Source organism: Hippoglossus hippoglossus, chromosome 7 (genome assembly GCF_009819705.1).
Source record: "Hippoglossus hippoglossus isolate fHipHip1 chromosome 7, fHipHip1.pri, whole genome shotgun sequence".
Lineage (NCBI taxonomy): Eukaryota > Metazoa > Chordata > Actinopteri > Pleuronectiformes > Pleuronectidae > Hippoglossus > Hippoglossus hippoglossus.
Window position 1 is genome coordinate 7,612,441 of NC_047157.1, and position 22,099 is coordinate 7,634,539.

At 41.1% G+C, this 22,099-nt stretch overlaps 1 protein-coding gene across 2 annotated transcripts in view; it reads left to right on the forward strand.

Moving 5' to 3' along the window:
- mtor (mechanistic target of rapamycin kinase) overlaps positions 1 to 22,099 on the forward strand; it is an 89,725-nt gene that overhangs the window by 55,635 nt on the left and 11,991 nt on the right. For both annotated transcript variants that reach the window (XM_034590217.1, XM_034590218.1), the window contains exons 31-44: positions 1,136 to 1,236; positions 1,883 to 1,998; positions 4,755 to 4,832; positions 5,466 to 5,573; positions 10,032 to 10,157; positions 10,973 to 11,104; positions 13,296 to 13,411; positions 18,218 to 18,335; positions 18,893 to 19,162; positions 19,726 to 19,826; positions 20,015 to 20,111; positions 20,349 to 20,447; positions 20,592 to 20,714; positions 21,568 to 21,750. In XM_034590217.1, the coding sequence (XP_034446108.1) occupies positions 1,136 to 1,236; positions 1,883 to 1,998; positions 4,755 to 4,832; positions 5,466 to 5,573; positions 10,032 to 10,157; positions 10,973 to 11,104; positions 13,296 to 13,411; positions 18,218 to 18,335; positions 18,893 to 19,162; positions 19,726 to 19,826; positions 20,015 to 20,111; positions 20,349 to 20,447; positions 20,592 to 20,714; positions 21,568 to 21,750 (1,768 nt within the window). The remainder of the gene's footprint in view (positions 1 to 1,135; positions 1,237 to 1,882; positions 1,999 to 4,754; positions 4,833 to 5,465; positions 5,574 to 10,031; positions 10,158 to 10,972; positions 11,105 to 13,295; positions 13,412 to 18,217; positions 18,336 to 18,892; positions 19,163 to 19,725; positions 19,827 to 20,014; positions 20,112 to 20,348; positions 20,448 to 20,591; positions 20,715 to 21,567; positions 21,751 to 22,099) is intronic.

Genomic DNA, 22,099 nt, shown 5'->3' on the forward strand with positions numbered 1-22,099 from the left:
CGACACACACACACACACACTGAAAGAGGAAGAGCTCTCAACGGACTGCATAGTCGTGGCAGAGTTCTGATAGCTTTACCTGGCAGAGTCTGCAATGCAGCTCATCTTCTTTTACTTTTTTGAAGGAGCTTCACATTCCTCACAGATCTTTTTGATGGCTCTAGCATTTTTTGGCTTTGCATGTTTCTCCTGTTCGTACAGTAGCAACCAGTCTCATAGAGACAACACACATAACTTATAGGCAACTGGTAGTAACGCAGATCGCAGTTGCTAAACAGCTTTTATGTACATTACTGCCACCTTCTGGTCACCATGACTCACAACTTACTAGCACACGCATGTAAAAACAAGGACACTTATATTTTCGAAGAAAAGACGACATTTTTTTCACTTAATAATTATTAAAAAATTCAATGCTCTCATTGTGTAATGCCATCTGAAATGATCTGCATATCACATCGTGTTTAAGAGCTGTGTGAAAAATTGCTGATATTTTCCATCCATCCATTCATGCATTCATTGGGAGGAAGCCAGACTACTTTCTCCTGAAAAATGCGAGGAAGCTGGAGTACATCCTCCTGCCCCTACTCAACAAGTTGGGAAACTGTAGTTTAATCAGTTTTGTTACTAATACTTAACTACAGTTCTAATTGTCATTGTTTTATTAATCAACCAGGAATGAGCATTTCACTCCTCTTTACCTTTTGTCCAACTTCACAATGTTATACCGAATATTCTTCAATTTATCTATTTATCTGTAATATATCAGCCTGGTGGTGTCAGTGTGTTCTCCCTGTGTCTGTGTGGGTTTTCTCCAGGTACTCTGGGTTCCTCCCAGATTCCAAAGAAATGCAGATTGTGGTTATTTTTCACACAGCTCTAATCCACTGTTTGATATGCAGATAATTTCAGATGGCCTTACACAATGAAAGAGTATAAGTCAATCCCTTTATGCATTATAGTCAAATGGCTTGTTAGTTGTCCATTTAGCCATTCTGCAGGTAGTATAAACTATGATACTCTGCACTTTGTTACCCGATCATAGCCCAGATCAGTTCCAAATTATATGAAGTCATAACTGGGACCAAATCGGGATTTGCCTTTTAATATGAACTGTATGGTTAATGTTTTCCAGGGGCCAGTTACACCAGCAGTGCTGTGAGGAGTGGACACTGGTGAGCGAGGAAACCCAGGCTAAGATGGCTCGTATGGCTGCTGCTGCCGCCTGGGGTCTAGGTAACCACTGAAGTACCCTATATCACATATGAAATATCAGTTAACAGTAATTACACAAATATGTTAAAAGTAATATGATATATATGATATGAAACAATGGACAAAATAGTAACAGTCTGGGAAGTCTTATGAAAAGGTTTGTTCATGAACATTTAGGGTCCTCTGTGTGACTAAATACAACAGTGCAAGCAAACCAGGCAGCAATGAAAACAGTAACAGCTCCTGCCAAGTCTCCCTCACATAACGAGATGGGATTGGTTTCCAGTCATAACATTGACATATCATAACGTGCAATGGTGGAGAAAAGCAGGGACCACACTGCAGAAGCAACCCCTGGGGATTCTGGTCTGACTACTGAGGCTTCGACTTTCCAAACTCAATTGCGAGACCTGAGACGATACAGCCGACCTTTAAATCCAAAGATTTAAAACATCTTTTGTTGTCGTTCTTGGGAAGTGAAGTGATTTTAATCATTTATGTAATGGCAAGAGGAGGTGGAGTGTGGTTCACAGCAGCACTTACAGGCTGCTAAACCTCTATCTGCTCCAGTCTTCTGTAGTGAGGTTATAAGACTTCCATATTTAAATATTACCCTCATTATCACAAGCGTTCTGCCTAAGCCTTTATCTGACTGATGTTTCTCCAGGGCACTGGGACAGCATGGAGGAATACACATGCATGATCCCAAGAGACACACACGATGGCGCTTTCTACAGGGCAGTGCTCGCCTTGCATCAGGACCTCTTCTCATTGGCCCAGCAGGTGGGTTACATCATCACTCACAAATACACCCAATGGAGCATATTTCCTATCATTCAATGTACATTAAAGGCCTCGTATGTTTTTTAGAAGATATCACATAAAGACATGCCTCACAGGACTTTGCCCCGTGGCTTCTGGAATTCTAATTCATCTTTATAGCGAGGTTTGAAAAGCTAAAATCATTGGAAACTAACGCTGCAAAGACACATAAAAATGACTTTACGACTATTCCAGTCAGGATTGAATTCCCCCATCAGCGCAGAATTTTCATTAAAAGAAATAAAATGGAGCAGTTTTTTTTATTCTTTTACAATGTCGCAGTTCTTCGGTGTGGAAATGTTATGTAACTCTTGAAATTGTAAATCGTCAGAGCGTTCAGTCTCAAACAAATAAAGGGGCCTGTTCCCCTCCTGTCTGCCTGTCAACAAGGTCTGGTAGAGGTCAGGGTGGTGTTTTCCTCATTTGAGGAAGGTGTGGATCATACATGAGCTCATGCTCCCTGGAAATGGATTTGTTCAAGTTGGATGCCCGCACGTCTAACAAACCCAAGCTGCAGCACCAACACCAGTAAACACCTGCTCCTCCAGTTTCCCCTGGACTCATCTTACAAGTGGCTTTTTCACCACAAAGCCCCGGAGGCCCGCTCTCTGTGCCCCCTCGTCTCCTCGACAGCCTCCCGCCCCTCTCTCATTTGCAGATTGACTCCAGGTGTGGCCTGTAGCACTCTGCATCAGCTGAATAGGGAAAGCAGACTTTTGACTCTCGCTGACAATGAGGCCACTCACAATGAATGAAGCGGAATGAAAAGCAGATGGAGGGAGGGTGAAAGCTTAAATGTCAACATGAGCTCAGTCAAGTCTTCCGGATGGGGTGGGTAATCCTCGAACTCGAACCTTTTGATTCCATAGGGTAGTTTCCAGCCTCCATAGCCCCAAACAGCCAGAGGTTTGCTCCAGGAGTGTTGGTGTGCATCTGTGTGAGGGTCAGGTTTCTTTGCTTTGGAAATCTCAGTGTTTGGTTGCAGCGATGATGTGTAGACACAGCAGTTGTGCTCCCTGCTAGTAAAGCAGTCTGCCGTGCCAAGATTCATGATGTATACAGTCCACCAGACTGCGTTTGATTTGTAAATTGTCTTCGAGCCCTTCCTTTGACTTCACAGTCATGTTTGGGCTTTGTTTTGAGTTTCCATTAGTGGTTGATTTGGCCCAGCTATTCACAAAGAGGCCGTCAAATCACACTATAAGGTAGAACCATATTACTGGACTTAAACCCTATGTAAGAACACAAGTGCAACCTTTATGTAAGAGGATTGGAGATTGGGTCATGGTTTGTTTTGTGCTGCTAGGAGCCAGACACTGCATTTATCAGGAGTCGTCTGGACTGCACATTTCCAATGAGGCCCCAGCACCAGTAACTCAGGAGTAAACAGGTCCATAACTGAGTGGGGGCTGTAAAGACGTAGCCTCATTGTCACCTTGTCCTAACCACCCTCCCACAACCCCTCCTCTTGTTGTGCATGCCTGAAAAGGTGTTTTGGCACGCCATCACTCCTTTCCCTCCCCACGAAAAAAATAATTGTTGGGAGTGGGTCTGAAACAGCTGTGTCCTGGCCTTCTCAGTCATTCTCCCTGATTTTACCCTCCCACAAATAACAGCTCCCTAAAAACATTGGCTGTACTCATGTCCCCGTTTGTCTCCTCTGCTGCACTGGATCAGGTGTTTCTATCAGTCGCTGTTTTTCCACCCGTCAGGATTCTCACTTGTGATGGAACATTTGAATGCAGTGTCCTTGACTGGGTTGTCCTGGTAGGAAAAGTCAGGGACCTGGAATTTTTTAGAAATGACTCAGTAATATACAGTAATACACCCAAAATAACAGGAAGGTAGTAAAAAAATCTTTGGTGTTCAGTTGAAAGTCATAAAAATGTTTCAGTACATCATGGTCATGATGGGAACGATGACTAACAGTCCCCATTCTGAATTCTTCTTCTTCACTTTCCAGTCCCTCTGCCCTCCTGAATGTGCAAGGTTTTTCTTTAAAGATGTGAATGACATCCACAACCATGATTATATCACCTTCATACTGTCACTCCTAACAGTTCATCTACTTCTGCTCATAAAACACTTGGCATCAAGGCGTTTGATACACAAGCTGGATTTCGAGACCTGTGTCACTGTTGGTAGCACATAAGTAAAAACAGTCTGAGTCTTTTGTTCGTTTGTACAGAGTGTTTTATTTCCCTGGGTTTCGTCCAATCCTGGCTGGTCCGCAAGCAAGTGTGACATTGTGTCATGGCAATCTGGAGTCATGCCATCATTACATTATTGGGTAAATGCCATAATTGCTATTTTTTCAGCTTTACTAATGAGTTTCAGTCAAATCGTAATTTTCTGAGAAATCAAAGAAAGTGTTAAGAAAAACACATCTCACAATGTTAAAGAAAGAGATTTGGGATCCGGATCCGGATCAGGGGGCGAATCCGGATCCGCACCAAAGTTCAGCGTCTTCTTTCCTGACCCATACTGCATTCTTCCATCAAGTTTCATGGTTTTTGCGTAATCTTGCTTATAAACAAACCAACAAACAAATGGACATGGGTGAACCCATAACCTCCTTGGTGAAAGCACCAAAGAATACATGTGAGGGCTAACTTACAGTATTTGAGTGAGTGGAGGAATTTTTTTTCTTACATTGTCATTGTTTTATTAATGTGTAATTGTAAACCTAAGGATCCATTGTGTGTTTTTGTTTTTAGTGTATTGACAAAGCAAGAGACCTCCTGGATGCGGAGCTGACGGCCATGGCTGGAGAGAGCTACAGTCGAGCCTACGGGGTAAGAGAAAATATTCAACCCCTGGCTTCAGTCTACTTTCTCATTTTTCAGAGCGGTCATGTGCGAACGGAGTATGTCACAACAACAAAGGGATGATTTATAGAACTTGATAGTGTCTGCTCTACACGCTATAGAAGTCAAAATCATAAATATGAATGCTTTCAACACAGCTTTGTATTCCATATTATTATCTGTTTACATGGAATTATCCAAACAACATTTCAAATCAGATATGACAACAGCAGTGCTCCTGTCATACAGATGGCGTCAGTTACAGTAACCTTATCCCCAAAAAATGTTTGATCCTGGTTGATGTTGATGCACACACTGTCTTTGTTCACCATGAAGACTGACAGCAGACACACATCAGCAGCCATCTAGACTTTGGATGTAGTTCCAAATGTCAGGTGTAAACCAGGCCATCAAATGGAGATGACTGACCTTTTCTGACAGAGTCCTCACAGGAACGTCCAGTTGCTTGCTGGATCTATTCTGATGAATTTTCAAGCTGCTATGATGCTTCTCATATTGAGCAGATGGGAATTTTTTCTCTATCAGGGCAATTTAAGCTCTAATTTAACAATGAACGCCTGGATAAGAATGAGTGTGTGCATATGTGTGTTTGTTTTCTAGGCCATGGTATCTTGCCAGATGCTGTCAGAGCTGGAGGAGGTGATCCAGTACAAGCTGGTGCCAGAGAGGAGGGACATCATCAGGGAAACATGGTGGGAGAGGCTTCAGGTAACCACAGCACATGATATATGGACACACGCACACACCATACACACACACACACACACACACACTCAATCACGTGTGCAACTACAGATGCAATGTAAAGCAGATGTTGGAAAGGCTACTGTTACTAATGGGAAACATTTCAAGCCATACACCATCTGTACAGTCAAAGACATATGTGAATACCTCAGTGGGGCTTCTCCATCGAGTAGGTCTCTATGTCCACTTCTCTGTGGTTATTTCAAAAATTGTGAGTAATTTCAAAGGAGATTTGAAATGTAGTGTCATGTTGTGCTGAGGGTGCTTAGAAAAAACATCAAGTGAACATCGGTAGTCCCCGCAGCCACATGGGGAACATATTATGGTTTCAAATTTGTTACAGTTTTAATGTATGTTTTTGAGGTGGACCCCAGGGAGATATGCTGTGCTTCAGGGCACAGCTAATGGTGATGCTAATAAATAAACAATCTTTCCAAACAAGGCTATTTGAAGTTCAGTAGCAATCTTAGAAGTGTAGTTACATCAACAAAGAAAAATGAAGCAGGAAAAATATTTGTTTGGCGCATCCAAGGTTATTGGCACTTGTTTGTGCACTATGTGCTTTATCACTGTAACTCTCTATCAGCATTTTCTTTCACAGTAGTGGAGGTGGTCTTATGTTGTAAAGAGCTGAATACTGAATCCAGGAGGCAGCCGCATGTCAACAACCTTTCACATTTGAATCTAAGTGTTATTGTATTATCGTATCGTATTATTGTAGTCGTAGAAGTTGTGTATATTGACAACAGCAGTGGCATAGGAGGTCAGTGTAAACTTGTGTTGAAGCTCATGATGTCATGCGATGGGATTGGATCTTATTACAGTGATAAAACAGAGTGACATGTTGAAAAAGTGAAGTCAGATCTGAGCCTTGCATTTAAAATGCAGTTGCTGTCAGCACTTGGGCCTGTGTGCTGATAGTTTTGTTCATTAACTGGAAGTCATGGTCAAAAGGGATGGTTAGCACATACAGTAAATAGACTTGTTACCCTGTTTACCCAGGGTGCAATGGGTTATTACAACTGACCTTTCCAAACACAGCTACACACCACGATCACTTCTGATCAAAGTTGCCTTTGCCAGCTTGAAATGACCTTTGTAAGAATACTCAGGGAAAAACTTGACTCATTTTTTGCAACCCACTGTGCAAACCCATCCAGACCCTGTGCTTCCCAAGACTGATTATGATTACTACTATTATCTTTATTAATTGTGAATTACAGAGTTGTACATGCTGTTAAATGAGACATGAGGACGTGTGGAACAACCACAAATCCACAAGTGGTTTGGAAATATATGCCGCTCGCCAAGTCTTTTGAACATGAGACAAATGCCATCCGATCTAAGATAATACTGTTAAAGCTCATCTTTTCCATGTTGGCTCTTTCACAGCTGAATCAAAATGTGATTATTTGAAATGACTCAGCCTTGTACATGCACTTTCAAGGAAAAGTTTTAAGTCAGGCAGATAAACTTTTGATCTGCTTTGTATCATCCCTGATTCTCTGTATTATACATGCCGTATTATGCTCAATTTAATGCAGCATGTATAATGCTACTTACTCTCATTCCCTGTGGGCATTCCTCATCTCCTGCTCACATTTTACTGACATTAAGGAAAATCCTCATCACCAAAATATAATAATCATCCTTCACCTTACTCACTGCTCAACAAAATTCTATTCATCTGCAATCTGTCATCCTGAAATGCTCCATCAAACCTAATGTTGGCATTGACTCTGCATAAGAAAACAGAAGACAAATAGCATTGTTCTTTCCATAAAACCAAGCAAGGAGACAAGAGAATTCTCTTATGTTTTCAAAGTTTGATATTATTCAGCACCAAGACCATGTTAAAGACAAAAACCTCTGTTCTCTTTGAAACTGTTGTATTTGTGTTGATTGGTTTTACCGAGCTGTCAACAAGCACTTATCTCCCACTAAATTTCCTGTGACATTTCAAAGGTTTCTACGAAATTAGATCGACCAATTTAATGGAAAACATGCACACGCACACACCTGTGCAGTAAAATGAGGATACTCTTGATCATCTTGACTTTTTCCATTCATAAAACGGAGGTTGGTTCGCGGGGGTATTTGGGATCAAGAGGGGTCTTTCAGAGCAAACCGTCTGAGCCCATAATGGCAGCACCAAAGCTGGGGCTGCAGTACTTGACAGGTTCGTCCTCTCTAGTGATTTATTTGAGGCTGACCTCACACATCTGTCGGGGAGTCGCGGTTCCTCTCCTTTACTCTTTCTTCCTCGAACAGTCTCTTCTTCATCAAAGGGGTTAGATGTAAGTGTGCTTTAAAATACCACTCCCCATTGATTTTTGTTCATGTCTGGAATGAGTGAGATCATCCACTTTTTTTCATGTCACAACCAACCAACTTAGCCCTAGGTAGCAGTTCGATACTTTGAGACCCTGTTGTGTTTTCTTATTTCCTCTAGATGCAGATCATGCATCTAGAGGAAATTTTTATTGGGAAATTTTTATTGGACAATTTTTTATTGGACATTTATTAACCAACCCTCAGCCCCATGGGACAGTAGAACAGTCAGTCAGTGCTTTAAGGCACCTCCTAGGGTTTTCCTAGGGTGGTTTCCTAAGGACCCAGTCATCCTGCTGGGCTTATAGTGCCCTTGTGTTAGTACTGCCTTGCCCCCTGACAGCCTATTTTGTATTTTTGCATGAGAGTGTCATAAGTTAGACCTGTTAGTCCAGCTGACAAATCTGTTGAGAATGCCATGACGTCCAGCTGCCCTGTTGACCCTGCGACAGTCTTGTCTGTGTCATCTCTCACGTCTCCACAGGCATTGGGTGGCCATGTCCCAAGTGCGTGTGAGACAGTTCCATGGGTGTTGCCTTCGTACAGCAATGCAGGTTATATTTTACCTCTTGGCTCTCTTCATCTGCTTCCATATCCTTGTCAAGTGTCCAAGACATCCTGGGAAGCTGAGCGCTCTTTCTGACAGCTCGTATATATTTAGCTGTTTTCAGTGAAGTCTTACTCTGTGAGTATGATGGTAATATACAGCACCACCTCCTGCAGATATGGCCCTAATGATCCTTTATATTCTGTAGTAGCAGTTCCAACTTCCATTGCGGCCTTTGTACAGACTCAGGGTTTTGTAAGTCATCAACTAAGAATCAACATTTACTTTCGAGGCTTAGTTTACTTGCATTGCGGCAGAAGAGTGGTATGTTAATCAATGCTTTGATCTCTGCAAAGTAGAGCCTCTATGAGCCTTTCACAGACATGTCGGTCTCTGTGTTAATTTTTGCCGATATGCACCAGAATTGAAGTTGTATTTATTTTGTTGTATTTGTGGTAAATATCAATCCTCAATTGCATTTCTTTGTCATATGGGTTTAATAATGACTGACGGAATCATCGCCAAATATATATATTTTTTAAATGTATGTATCAGCCAATAAATCATTATCTGATAATTCTTGCTCCCTAATATCGTTATCAGCATCGACCCCCAAAATTCCATATTTGTCTGGCTGTACTGTAAATGGCCTATTTTATATGAAACTTGATTGCCGTTCTTAAATAGAATAAGAGAATTGTGTGTATCTGGGAATATGGGAAGAAGAAGACCACATGATAAATAGTTTGTTACTTTAAATTAAGTTGGGTGAACTGGATAATTTGGTACTGCACACAGCCTCTTATCCTGTCATGTTAAATCTACTCCAGAAACTGTAGTGTTTTTTTTTTTTCAAGCCCCAGATTCCAACAGCTTACTAAAAGATTTGCGTGGACATTCTTTTGCCATCTAAGGAAGTACAGGAGGTTGAAAAAGGACTATGAAATTAGAAAATACAAAGATAGATTGAATTATCTTTGAAGGTAGTTGATAGATCTACTTTTTGCTGAAGTTGTTTTTTTATTTTATAACCATATGTCTGAAATTCATATAAAATTGTAAAGAAAAATGTTATCCAGCACAGAGTTTTGTTTTGTAGTTACTCCAATGTTGTTTGTGCTTCCTGCTGCTGCAGCACTGTGTTACATCATGACCATGAGGGTGAGGTTGGGGTTCAGAGAATATTTAATAGAGCATTTCTGCTAATGGACTTTACAAACCTATTTAAAATGACCTGTGTGTGTGTGTGTGTGTGTGTGTGTGTGTGTGTGTGTGTGTGTGTGTGTGTGTGTGTGTGTGTGTGTGTGTGTGTGTGTGTGTGTGTGTGTGTGTGTGTGTGTGTGTGTGTGTGTGTGTGTTTCTTTTTTCTGACACATGAACTTGCACTCACGTGTGGGCATGTTGACAACAGACACCATTGGTAGTAACACGTGTGTTCTTTCTCTCGAGTTAACAAGTATAGGTGCCTTTCTTTGAAGGGAGGAACAAAAGCATGAGGCGTTTTACTCATCGTCCCTTGTTTTTTTGTGTGTTATTCCCTCCAGGGTTGTCAGCGTATTGTGGAGGACTGGCAGAGGATCCTGATGGTCCGATCGCTGGTCATCAGCCCCCACGAGGACATGAGGACTTGGCTGAAGTACGCCAGCCTCTGTGGCAGGAGTGGACGCCTGGTCAGTACATTCAGTGGAAGGCAACAAAACTAAAGAACAATAATAACCTGGATCATGCTGTGAAGCTCCTATGCAGGATTTTAAAAACATCAGATTTTGTTGTAGTGTCAATGTGAAAAAGGTTTTACTGTATCGCATTTAAGAAAGGAGATCCTGCTCACAATAAAATACAGTAAACAGTAAATTTCCACAACAAACCATTTAAAATTAAACATCAGTGCAGTATAATATGTATTGTCCTAAGAGTCTTTGAATCCTGATGTCTGGCCCCGATAATTCATTCTATAATTAATTGTCAGCCCATAGCATTCAGGAGGAATAAATCAGAGCTGATTAAATAAGTCTTGTCAAACGGAAAAGGGAAGTTGAGCTCTCACAGAGTTAAGTGTGGCCATGAACTCCAGCCATGAAATTGAACTTCAGTTCAACCCTTTTTAAGTTGGCACTAATGAAAGTAGAGCAGCACTCTCAATCACACTGTTTAGAAACCTGAACCCACATATCTTCTCAATTTAAATGGTGCAATTTTCCTTTGCTTTTTTTTTTTTTTTACACACAGGGTGACAGACTGACCAACAATGATATCATTTAAAAAAGAGATGTGATTACTAGCAGTTGCAAAAAATTATCCCACTAAGACATTATACCTTGTGGAATCGCGAGGTTAAAGTTTCTTGGCCCCCTCTTTTTTTTTTGCCTCTTTATCGGGTAACCTGTAGTCAGTAGTCTGTGTAATGTCGTGGGGAAAGCTGCTGTTCTCGCCTTCTAACCATTCTTTTGCCCTTTGACCTCTGTTGCACTCTTCATCCCTTCAGGCACTGGCCCATAAGACCCTGGTGCTCCTTCTTGGCGTCGACCCCTCCAAGCAACTTGATCACCCGCTGCCCACAGCCCACCCACATGTCACCTACGCTTATATGAAGTATATGTGGAAGAGTGCCCGCAAGGTAGGAGCAAACAGATCATTGGTGGTTTGAAATTGAGACAATTTTTAATACATATTGTAATTTGTTGTTCATAGTTTGCAACTTTGAAATTAATTTCCTGTTGAGAAAGAGAAACAGTATTAGAAATATCAACACCAACCAGCCGCATCTGTAAAAAGGAATTGAAATTTAAGAATACTGAACAGGGAGACTACATAATATCAGTCTAGTGCCAGTAAAATAAAGCTCAATGACTCACTTCTACTCCAGCTGATTGGACCAATTGATTGTAGTTGCTCCACTTCTCCACAGAACCGCCCGCAAGTGATGTGCAAAAATGCTCATGCAGGGTTACACGTAACACCCACCAGCATGGTAAAGGTATTTGGTAAAGAACTGTAATAAATATTAGTTTTAAGAAGAAACAAATGTTTGGAAGATTCTCTGTAGTTGGGTTAGGGACTGTAGCTTAGAACTTACTTTGAGGTACAAATGTAAAACATTTCATACAAACCCTGTACAAACACACATGGAAACAATGTGGAATGAATTGCTTGTAGAGTTGAACCTGCAGAGGATTATCACCTGAATCTGCAGCTCCACTCTGCTTTACAGAACATTATAGTGAGTTGCATCAAATTTTTTACAGTCTGAGCACCAATTTTATTGTTTTTGATCATAGTAACTGAACTTACAGTGGCAAAGCTCCAGCAGGCAGCTGTTTTCAGTGAAAAAGCTCTAAAAACCCTGAGTACATTACTTGCTCAGCAACAAACAAGTAGCTGGTGGACATAGTGGAACATTTAGCAGCTAAAGAGCCAGATATTTCCCTCGGGAGCTGGTAGACACCAAAAACAGAGGGGAAAGTTATTGCAGGTATAAATCAGCCCGATAATGAGATGAACGTTGGCTGTTATATTTATTTGTGAATTTCACTAATAAGTCAATTGACTTTTCGGGAGTGATTTGTATGTTGTCTAAAAACAGCCGATCCAGATGATGATGTGGAGGAAAGAAATCCTTAAGTGCAGTTAAAGTCAGATTGAAGTCACAGCAGATCTCAAGTGAATATATGTAACTTTGGACAGCATTGCATTTATTCGGATTTAAAAAGTTAGTGTTTCAGAAATTGTAAGATTAAAGGGTTTGATTGTATGTGCATTCATTATTGCAATTCTTTTGGAGGTTATGTTGCTGCGGTTTGTGTAAAATCAACTCAGCTGTTACATTTAAATTAATGTTAATAATTTATCTTTTGTTTCCATGGTAGCATTGGATGAAGTGAGCCTCATTTTTTTTTGTTCAGAAAGATCAGTTCTGTCTGTGCGTTCAGAACATGGACACATTCCACTTTTCAGCTATGGTGACCTAACATTATACTATGTTTCACACTACGTATTACCAGAGCTGTTTGGTAATCACACACACACACACACACACACACACACACACACACACACACACACACACACTTTCACATATAGTATATATACCCCCCAGGCACACATAAACATACATATATATTACCAGGTGTTGAATAACTATTGCGGCTCCAGAGTGCAGGTCTCATTAGGGGACTTAGGTAAGTGTGAGTGCAAGCTTTACAGTTGTCAGGGCCAGCTGCACTGCTCACCAGACGAATGAGAATTTAAAAATATGCACACGCGCACACACTGTGTAGAACGCTCAGCATAGCTTGCTACGACTTGCTATGATTGGACTCTTCTACTGGCATTAGACAATTTCTAGATTATCTGATCCAGTCAAATAATTAAATCTTTTTCCAAGCAGTAATTTTAAACTTCTACATGTCAACTTAACTAGAAGCTCATAAAAAGTAAAGAAAAATGCTGACCACAGCAGTTATGCAGTCTGTCAGTATCCCAGATCTGTGCAAGTAGCTTTGTATGTAGCACAGACTACTTTACAGAGGTCCTAACTGTGATATGAACAGAAAAGCCCAATCTGTATGTGCTTACCTGCATGAAAACAGGACAGTTAAACTATAGTCTATAGATCTATAGAAAATAGAACATCTGTAGTCTATCTATACAATTCTCATTTATACAATCAATAATGCTAGTCAACTGTTCACTGTTAATCATATATCACATGCTAATATTTAATTCAGACTAATTTCAGGCACCACAGACATACACACTTCTCTGAGTGACACCAAGTCTTTACCTGCATTTGTTTTGTACTCCCCCAGATTGATGCCTTTCAGCACATGCAGCACTTTGTGCAAGGGATGCAGCAGCAGGCCCAGCACGCCATTGCAGCCGAGGACCAACAGCACAAGCAGGAGGTCCACAAACTGATGGCCAGGTCTGTCTGTCTGTCTCTTTTCTGGAAACACATTAGCAGCAGTTCACCATCTAATGAGCCTTTCTCTCAGAAGACGTTTCGACCTGTCGCTGTATCAAAAGCACAGGCGTGAACAGTACAATGAATGATGGCTGAACTCCATGTAGCTGCTTCACTTCCATGGTATTGTGCATGTTGGCTCACTGTCATGAAAAGGAATGGTGCTAATGGTAATGTGATTACAAGACATGGGAATTTCCTTGCTATGACAAGGCATAATGAGGTTGGATTAAGGTGACTATCAAGTGTCTACATACCTTTCCAGATTTTTTCTGTTTAAATATGTCTCTGCCCAGGCTTCAGCTGGAGGTATTAGTGTGTCGTGAATACCTGATTCCAAGAACACCTTAAGGGAGTTTCTCCAAATTTCCTTCACTTACATTCACTTGCAATCAATGATGAACTGATTAGATTTTAGTGGTCAAAGGTCACTGTGAGCTCACAGACACATTTTAGGACATAACTCAAGAATTGTGCTAATTATAACAAAAAATAACAATACACACTTAATACAATCATTACTTTTCTTTATAGTCTTCACTACACATACTCTGGGCAGACTTTGAAGTAAACTGCAACTCAAAGGGATAGTTAATAAAAATTCACTATCTATTCACCACTGTGCTGATGGAGGGGAGGATGAAGTGTTTGAGTCCACAAAACACTTTGGGGGTTTCAGGGGTAAACAGATTTCCAGCCAAATCCAATACAGTTGAAGTAACTGGTGAACGATTCTTCAAACGTAAAACAGATTATATTTCTCTGTAAAACAGAGAAATATAAGTTCTGAAAAAATTATCATATTTTCAAAAACCTGTCCTTTTGCGGTCTCATGGAACACGTTATTCTTTCCATTGCAAAGATATAATAAATAATGGCAATCCAATCATCAAATTCAGGTTTTTCTTGTTTCAGTAAATTTTTAGGAATCTGATTTTTTTTCCAGCAACCTGGTAACATTTTCTGAAGGCAGAACTCCCAAATAGAGAGACTCCAAATTAAATGGAATTTTAAACTGGAAAACCTTTTCCAAAACTTTATGACCTTCCTGCCAGAATGGGCCTAACATTGAGCTAGAGCAGGTTATATGATAATGATTTGCTTCAGAGGACCCAAATTGTCTCCAGAAACTGGACGATTTAGTAAAATGAGTCTTGAACTGGAGTAAATAACAACCTGATGAAGTTGTGTTGTGACAGATGATTGACTCAGTCTGAAATCTTGACACTTCAACAGTCTAACCTTTAACATTACAATGTCTTAATCCATACAGTCATAATGCAACGAATACAACAGTCCATGTGGCCCTTATATAGGAGTAATCTGAATACTTATACATTATGTTCATGCAGATGGACCAGAGGAAGCGTATCATTGCTATTCACTTTACAAGAGTGTAGGTGATTGCTGAAAATGTCACTGTAGTTATATATGTACATTTACGGTACAGTTTATCTTTTCTATTATCTATAATCAAAAAGTTGCTTATAAGCATTTACTAGTACGAAAACCAAGATACTAAGATGGCACACTTGGATAAATGAGTTGCATCACATACACAATGGTTTTGGAAAAAACAAACATTAGATGAATAGACAGACTGACTCCATTGCTTTGGTTATTGGTCTACAACACAAGCTGAAACTCTTGAGGGCAGGGCTGCACTGGGACAACAAATCGGCCCTGGTATTTTGGCCCAGACAGGCCCCATCCATCCAACCATTCTGTTTCTTCTCCATTTTTTTTCTCCATTCATTATTAAATGAAGCCGGCACAGAGCCGAAAGGGGGAGGTGTTTATGGGCCCATCAGACAACAACAACAACAAAAAAGACAACAGCGTCGTCGGACAAGGTACATCGGCCCACCGGGAAAGTGCCTGGTGTGCCAGATGGCCAGTCCAGCCCAGCTGGAGGGAAAGTAAATCCACAATTTGTCAGATTCCCCCACAGTAATGCCAATGCATAATGTGCTTAGTCGTGGTTTGGGAATTCTAAAACCCACTTCATTGAAACAGAGAGAATGTGAAGCAATGTGCAGCAAGGAAAAAGTCAGCTCACGTGTTTTCTGTCCTCAAAATGTAAACACCCAGGGTCACGTACAGTGCATTCTGCTTCTTTTCCATGAGCATGACCACAATCTGGCGTGACACCTTTTACTAGTCCATTGGCATCCTGTGGTCTTTTTCAAAGCTGGCCAGACTTTCTGAATGTCTCGCCTCAGACTTCTCAATAAAAGGATCCCTGTTGGCAGTCTTAGCTCCTCATCACCTACCACATGGCACCATGCTACAGGTTTCACCAAGTGTCTCTCCTCTCCCAGTGGGTGTTTCTGACCACACTGGCACAGCCATGGCACCTTTACGCCGTCATTACCTCTCCTCACTGTCAGAAAAGACGGAGTCTCTGCACCAGTTGGCAAACTTTACAGCAGATTATTGAAAAACTTGATCAAATAATTATCTTATGTTTTCAGATGCTGGTGTAGGACATTAGAAAATGGAAAGTTGTGTATCCTCCAAAATAGCTGGGAATGAATTCAAACTGTTAAAGTTGTTTTTCGTGCTCTTGTGGGCTCATCAAAATATTTGCAGGAAATATCTAAAGCTCCTTTACGATTGAGTGCTAGCGTCCTGCCAGTGCAGGAAAAGATAATTTGTCTGCGCTGTTTTATGTTCAAACAACTCAAAACAAGCAAAACGTGCAACACAGAAGCAGACAGGTATAATCATATGTACAGTAAATCATACAGTAGTCTTATCTGGGCTTGTGCAGTCATGTGCACCCTCCCATTTCATAAATCATACTTGACAACACACGCAAGCATGACAACAGGCAGCAGATTTTTTTTTTTTTTTTTCATTTGTGCTTCTTCCAGACAGTGACTCTGGCTGTGTGAGGAATGCATGTTAGGGAAAACACCTGTATACTGTCAGTCAGGACGTCTTCTCTCCAGACGTGCTGACACACTTTCCTGAATACAGGTTAGCTGTGTGGTATGGAGCACACCTGGACTGCTCCGTCAGACACACACATTCACACAATCGCATGGATGCCTCCACTCTCTCCCAAGAATCCTGTGTAATTTCACTGTTTCTTTCCTGAAGATCAGTAAGCCTGGCGTCTCCTGTCTAAATAAACAGGTTGTTCCCAAACACCCAGTCCTCCCCCTGCTGCTTCCCTAAAACTTCAACCTGTTAACCACTTACACAAACATTTTGGCTTCGATGCTCTGAATCCAAAGTGCTTTCCCATGGAAAAACACTCTATAAATAACATAATTCTAAAAGATTATTTATTGGATGTGGTCTGCAAACAGTATTCAAACCAGATAGATGGGTTGACAACACACTGCTTAATAGTTGCTCTGATTGGCGCCGTTGTGTTCGAATTATGTTTTGATCCCACAAAACTGGTCACATTATTTGCCTGTCAGCTTCTGTGTTCCTGTGACGGATGGAGTCAAGTCCCCCGTAGGGATCCCATTGTTGGATTAAATAGAAATGAAACGGCCTCGGATCATTGAAAAGCTCCAGATGGGATCCCAGACGATTACACTGCTCTTTTAAGTAGCGGTGATAAATGTGTGGATGATTTGAAAGTCCAGAATAATTATCTCACTCCTTTTTAATAACTGCCCTTGGTATACTTAATGTCACTACCAAGTCGTTATGAGTAATGACGTCGATGAAGAGTGATTATAGACTCATAATGATTTCTCTTTGTGGTTTGACTCAGCTTTGCATTTGCTTGCTTGTTGCTAATGTTGTTATTGCAACTGCAGAGCTTCTACTAACAACCATGACTTGTGACTTTAGGATGTTTGATGGTCTCAAAAACATTAAAATGTGTTTTTTTTGGGGGCTAACTTTTTTGTTCCCTTGCAAAATTTTTTTCTTCCTATTCCTTCTGAGCCATATGTAATAAAGAGAGGCTCTGACCCTATTTTTCTGTCTGAACCCATCTGAGCCCAATAGAAAACCAACCCGAACTGTGTCCAAACCCGACCAGGGCCTAATGTAGTTGATATAAGCTGCACTGAGTTTGTGTTACCCCGTCACTGACACACATTGTAATAGCTTGTTTACCCTTAAAACAGACATATGTAGTGTAAAGAAATCAGCCCAGCTAAAGTGACAGACTCGACCCGAATCCAAATATCATTTCAACATTTTTGTCTGAACCCAGCACAGCATTCTGGTGGGCTCGGGTCGGGTGTGCACACTGTTTTATGTAGCCCATTTCTGCTCATCATTACCACTGCAACCCTGCATATTGAATTTTACTTTTAACTGGGCATGAAGTGAACTACATGGATACAGCTAATGCAAATCATCATCACACTAAAAACCAGACATCATGTTGTCCTCTCATGTCACGTGATGAACAGCCACAGCAGTTGAGCTGGTCTCTTCACCTCTGCCACAGTATCCGTACTGAAAATACCAAACTAGCCTTTTTATTGTTAGCTGAAAGCCCATCATTTCTGGTGTGTAACGTAGTGCTGTAAAGACGGACACACCCTACAGGAGATCATACCGGCTCAAACACAAATTGACAGTGCAAGAACATGCGTTCAAGATGTGGAGTGAGGATGAAAGTTGTATTTCTCTTTATTACAAGCCAGCATGTCATCGATGCTTCACCGTGTGTGCCAGGTTTTCTGTAGACATGAAAAAATGATTTTTTAATTGGAAGAAAACCAGGTATTTGAGAAGTTATCTCAGATGAAATGTCTGTCTTTATGTTTATCCCTTTCTTCCATGTAGATGTTTCCTGAAGCTGGGAGAGTGGCAGCTCAGTCTGCAGGGGATCAATGAGAGCACCATCCCCAAGGTGTTGCAGTATTACAGCCATTCCACTGAGCATGACCGCAACTGGTACAAGGTCAGTACCTCCCCTTCATCTCTAACCTTTCACTGTTGACTTTTCTCTGGCCACAGTAAAATCCCAGCTGTGTCAGCAGGAGGCGGCCCTGACACTCATGTGTCATTAGGAAAACTTTAGACCCCATTTAAATTACCATTTAAACAAACGTATAATAACAGAGCTATTTTTCTACACACAGTTCATTTATTTTGCTCATCAAACTGTCACATTGGCGGTTCCTTTCCTGATGCATCAAATAAATGAGGTGATGGAATAGCTGAGAGTATCTCTGCTTTTTCTTTAACATGCCTGAGCTGCAGGCTACAAAGATGTCACTACACCCACATTACCCCTCTCCCCATCCATCCTCATGACTCCCTGTCGCCTGTAATAGCTGGTTGTATAACGCAACAAACATTAAACTTTTATTTTTGGATGAGAAAAATTACAGCCCCTTGGGAGATGTCTGTCCCCTTGGTAAACTGGAAAATTGCATCATAAGAAACGTGGAAGTCATTTCCAGTTTCCACCTCTTGGAAATCCAGCTTCACCCAGTAAGTACCATCTGTCTGCAGGCCTGGCACGCGTGGGCCGTGATGAATTTTGAGGCAGTGCTACACTACAAGCACCAGAACCAAGGACGCGATGAGAAGAAGAAGAAGTTGCGACACGCCAGCGGTGCCAGTGCTAACAGTGAAGCCAGCAACAGTGACAGCGAAGTCGACAGCACCGATCACAGTCCGTTGCCCTCACCAGGCCAGAAGAAGTACAATGAGGTGAGAATCGCAGAGGATGAAATCCTTTTCACAGCGATGTCTTCTCCCAGCGATCCCAATCAAACCAAGGTAGAAAACCTTAGTTTGGATACACACAATACACACAAATATTTTTGTCTTCATTACCCATGGAATGTTTCAGCCACTCAAGCAACACACCTCATCCAGTGCACAGTTTTAGCTCACATGCAATTGCTACTGAAAAACTACAGATCCCAATAGAGGGATAGACAGATAGATAGATAGATAGATAGATTAATTTGTCCTTTCGGATATCCATCATGTGTTACACAGCAGTTGTCAGACACTTTTCCCCAGAAGGCACAGTTTTAACAATTTTACAAAGTCTCTGCATCTTTTACAAACACAAGCCGAGCACTGACGTTCTGTATTTGTCGAGATATTACTAAACTAAACTCTTCTGATATTTGTACAATCAATCTTTTAATACTTCATTCCAGTTTTGCTCAGTCTTTGCTCTCCCCATTATTGGTAAAATTATGAATATTTGAGCTGTAAATTATAGTGAACCTTGCCATCATCACCCACAGTCAACACCTACAATACAGTGTGTTGTCGAATGTTGCTTATTTGATTTTGTCATGCATAAAAAGGCGTCTGTCTCGCCACAGGATCTCTCGAAGACGTTGCTCATGTACACAGTTCCTGCTGTTCAAGGTTTCTTCCGCTCCATTTCCCTGTCCAGAGGAAATAACCTGCAGGACACACTCAGGTGAGTTAAATGACTAACACAAGCTTGATGCACAGCAAACACACAGCAACCTTCGTCATGGACACTATGTGGCATGTTGGGATAGGAGGACCTCTAGTGGTTGTTTGTAATTTCACTATTCCATTTTCCTGTATGAGCTGGAAAACGAGGTTTCTATTTGAATTCTTGTCCTGTTTTTCACTGTTCAGGGTTCTGACTCTTTGGTTTGACTATGGTCATTGGCCTGAAGTGAACGAAGGCCTGGTGGAGGGCATCAAGACCATTCAAATCGACACCTGGCTGCAGGTAATACACACATACAGACACACATGGCATTTAGCTAGAGATAGAGAAGTTTGAAAAGGGAATACCTGTGGAAGAGAGAATGCTTGTGTAAGATAAATGAGTAATGCTGGTGTCAGTGTGTATTTCAAAAATACTTTAAAACGCACTATATTGTCAGTTCCTCCTCACTGTGTCTGTGCTGTATTTCATATCGAACCCCAGGATAAAGAGTTTTTATCCATGTCTCTGCTTTTCCAGGTGATCCCTCAGCTCATAGCTCGAATCGATACCCCTCGAGCCCTGGTGGGGCGCCTCATCCACCAGCTGCTCACAGACATCGGACGCTATCATCCTCAGGTAAGTCTGCTCACACCGCTGCAGATGCTTTATATGTTAATATAAAACAGAACCAAGACCACATTTGTGTTAATAACCATATAACCAAGCAGTCCCATCAGTGAATAGTGATGAATTGCTGGATTCTTCTCTTTTCTCGTCCAGGCTTTGATCTACCCACTGACTGTGGCCTCCAAGTCCACCACCACAGCACGGCACAACGCTGCGAACAAAATCCTGAAGAACATGTGTGAACACTGCAACACTTTGGTTCAGCAGGCCATGATGGTAAAGACACTTAATCATTTATGTTTTTCATCACTGGATAAAATAATCTTCATCCTTTACTTGAAGCGTGATGCAGATTTGTTCTCGAGCATGAAATGGAAGCTCGTAGGGCTGTGTTTAAAAAAACGATTCTCTGATTAAAATCAATCTTCATTTAAATGATCCATTATTGATTCATAAAAAGGACCAATCATTCTTTTAATATATGCATTTCCCCATTAGTGACCCCATTATACATAAGAACAGCAGCAACATTTTAGTGAGTTAGCGAGTCGCTTTTCTCATCTCATATCTATGTCCACTTGTCCGAAGTGGCATTGAGACGAAGTTTACATACACACAGGCCCCGGACCCCGCCCACACTCACAGAGCGACACAGACAGTGAAGCAGAGATGAGAGGAGCAGAGTCTGTTAATGTAAAAGAGCCAGTGTGTCTTATTTGTTGTCACTCCGTTCACCTGCCACGTGCAGCACGAGACGCGCACATACCCAGGACATCAGGTTTAAAGTGACCGGATACATCGATACAGATTCATGATAAATACTAATTCAAATGTCAGACTGAATATTCTTGCGAATTCAAAGTTCATTGTTGAAAGGGTTATTATTATTATGCTATAATATTATCATAATATATGTAGTATGAAATCATAACAGCTCTACCTTATCATCTTAATAATGCACCTGCAAGTTAGCGGTTTCCTTGCACAGTTTACATCTTTAGTTTTCTGACAATTTCTTTCATATCCAAGCATAATTGGTCTTGTACACTGAAATATCCCTATCTGAGTCAAAATCTATGAAGACCAGAGTTATTTGGAGAAAAAAAGCAATCTGTTTTTCTTCATCCAGGTGAGTGAGGAGCTCATCCGAGTGGCCATCTTATGGCACGAAATGTGGCACGAAGGCCTTGAAGAAGCTTCACGCCTTTACTTTGGTGAGCGCAATGTCAAGGGAATGTTTGCTGTGCTGGAGCCTCTACATGCCATGATGGAGAGAGGACCACAAACCCTCAAAGAAACCTCTTTTAACCAGGTGCGTCTCAGAATGGGGTTAAATTCAGACTTTTTTAGTGCAACAACACAAATGATCTGTCTAACATAGATTAAAGATTGCACGATACTTTGTTGTGTAAATGTGTGCAAAAATTAAGTTTTTGATATGTTTTAGTTCCTGAATTAAGTTGCTGAGATGTGACAACAAAAAACATATTTCGCTTCATTTTTGTACTAAAATTAAATCAGTTTTTAAGGTTTTACTTTTATTTTGACATTATTCTGGCCAGTCACAGGCACCCAGCACGCTCCCATGACCAGTACATGTAGGGCCGGTGCCTGCATGCAGAGAGTCGCATGCCCGTTATGGAAATGCAGTTGAGCTAAAG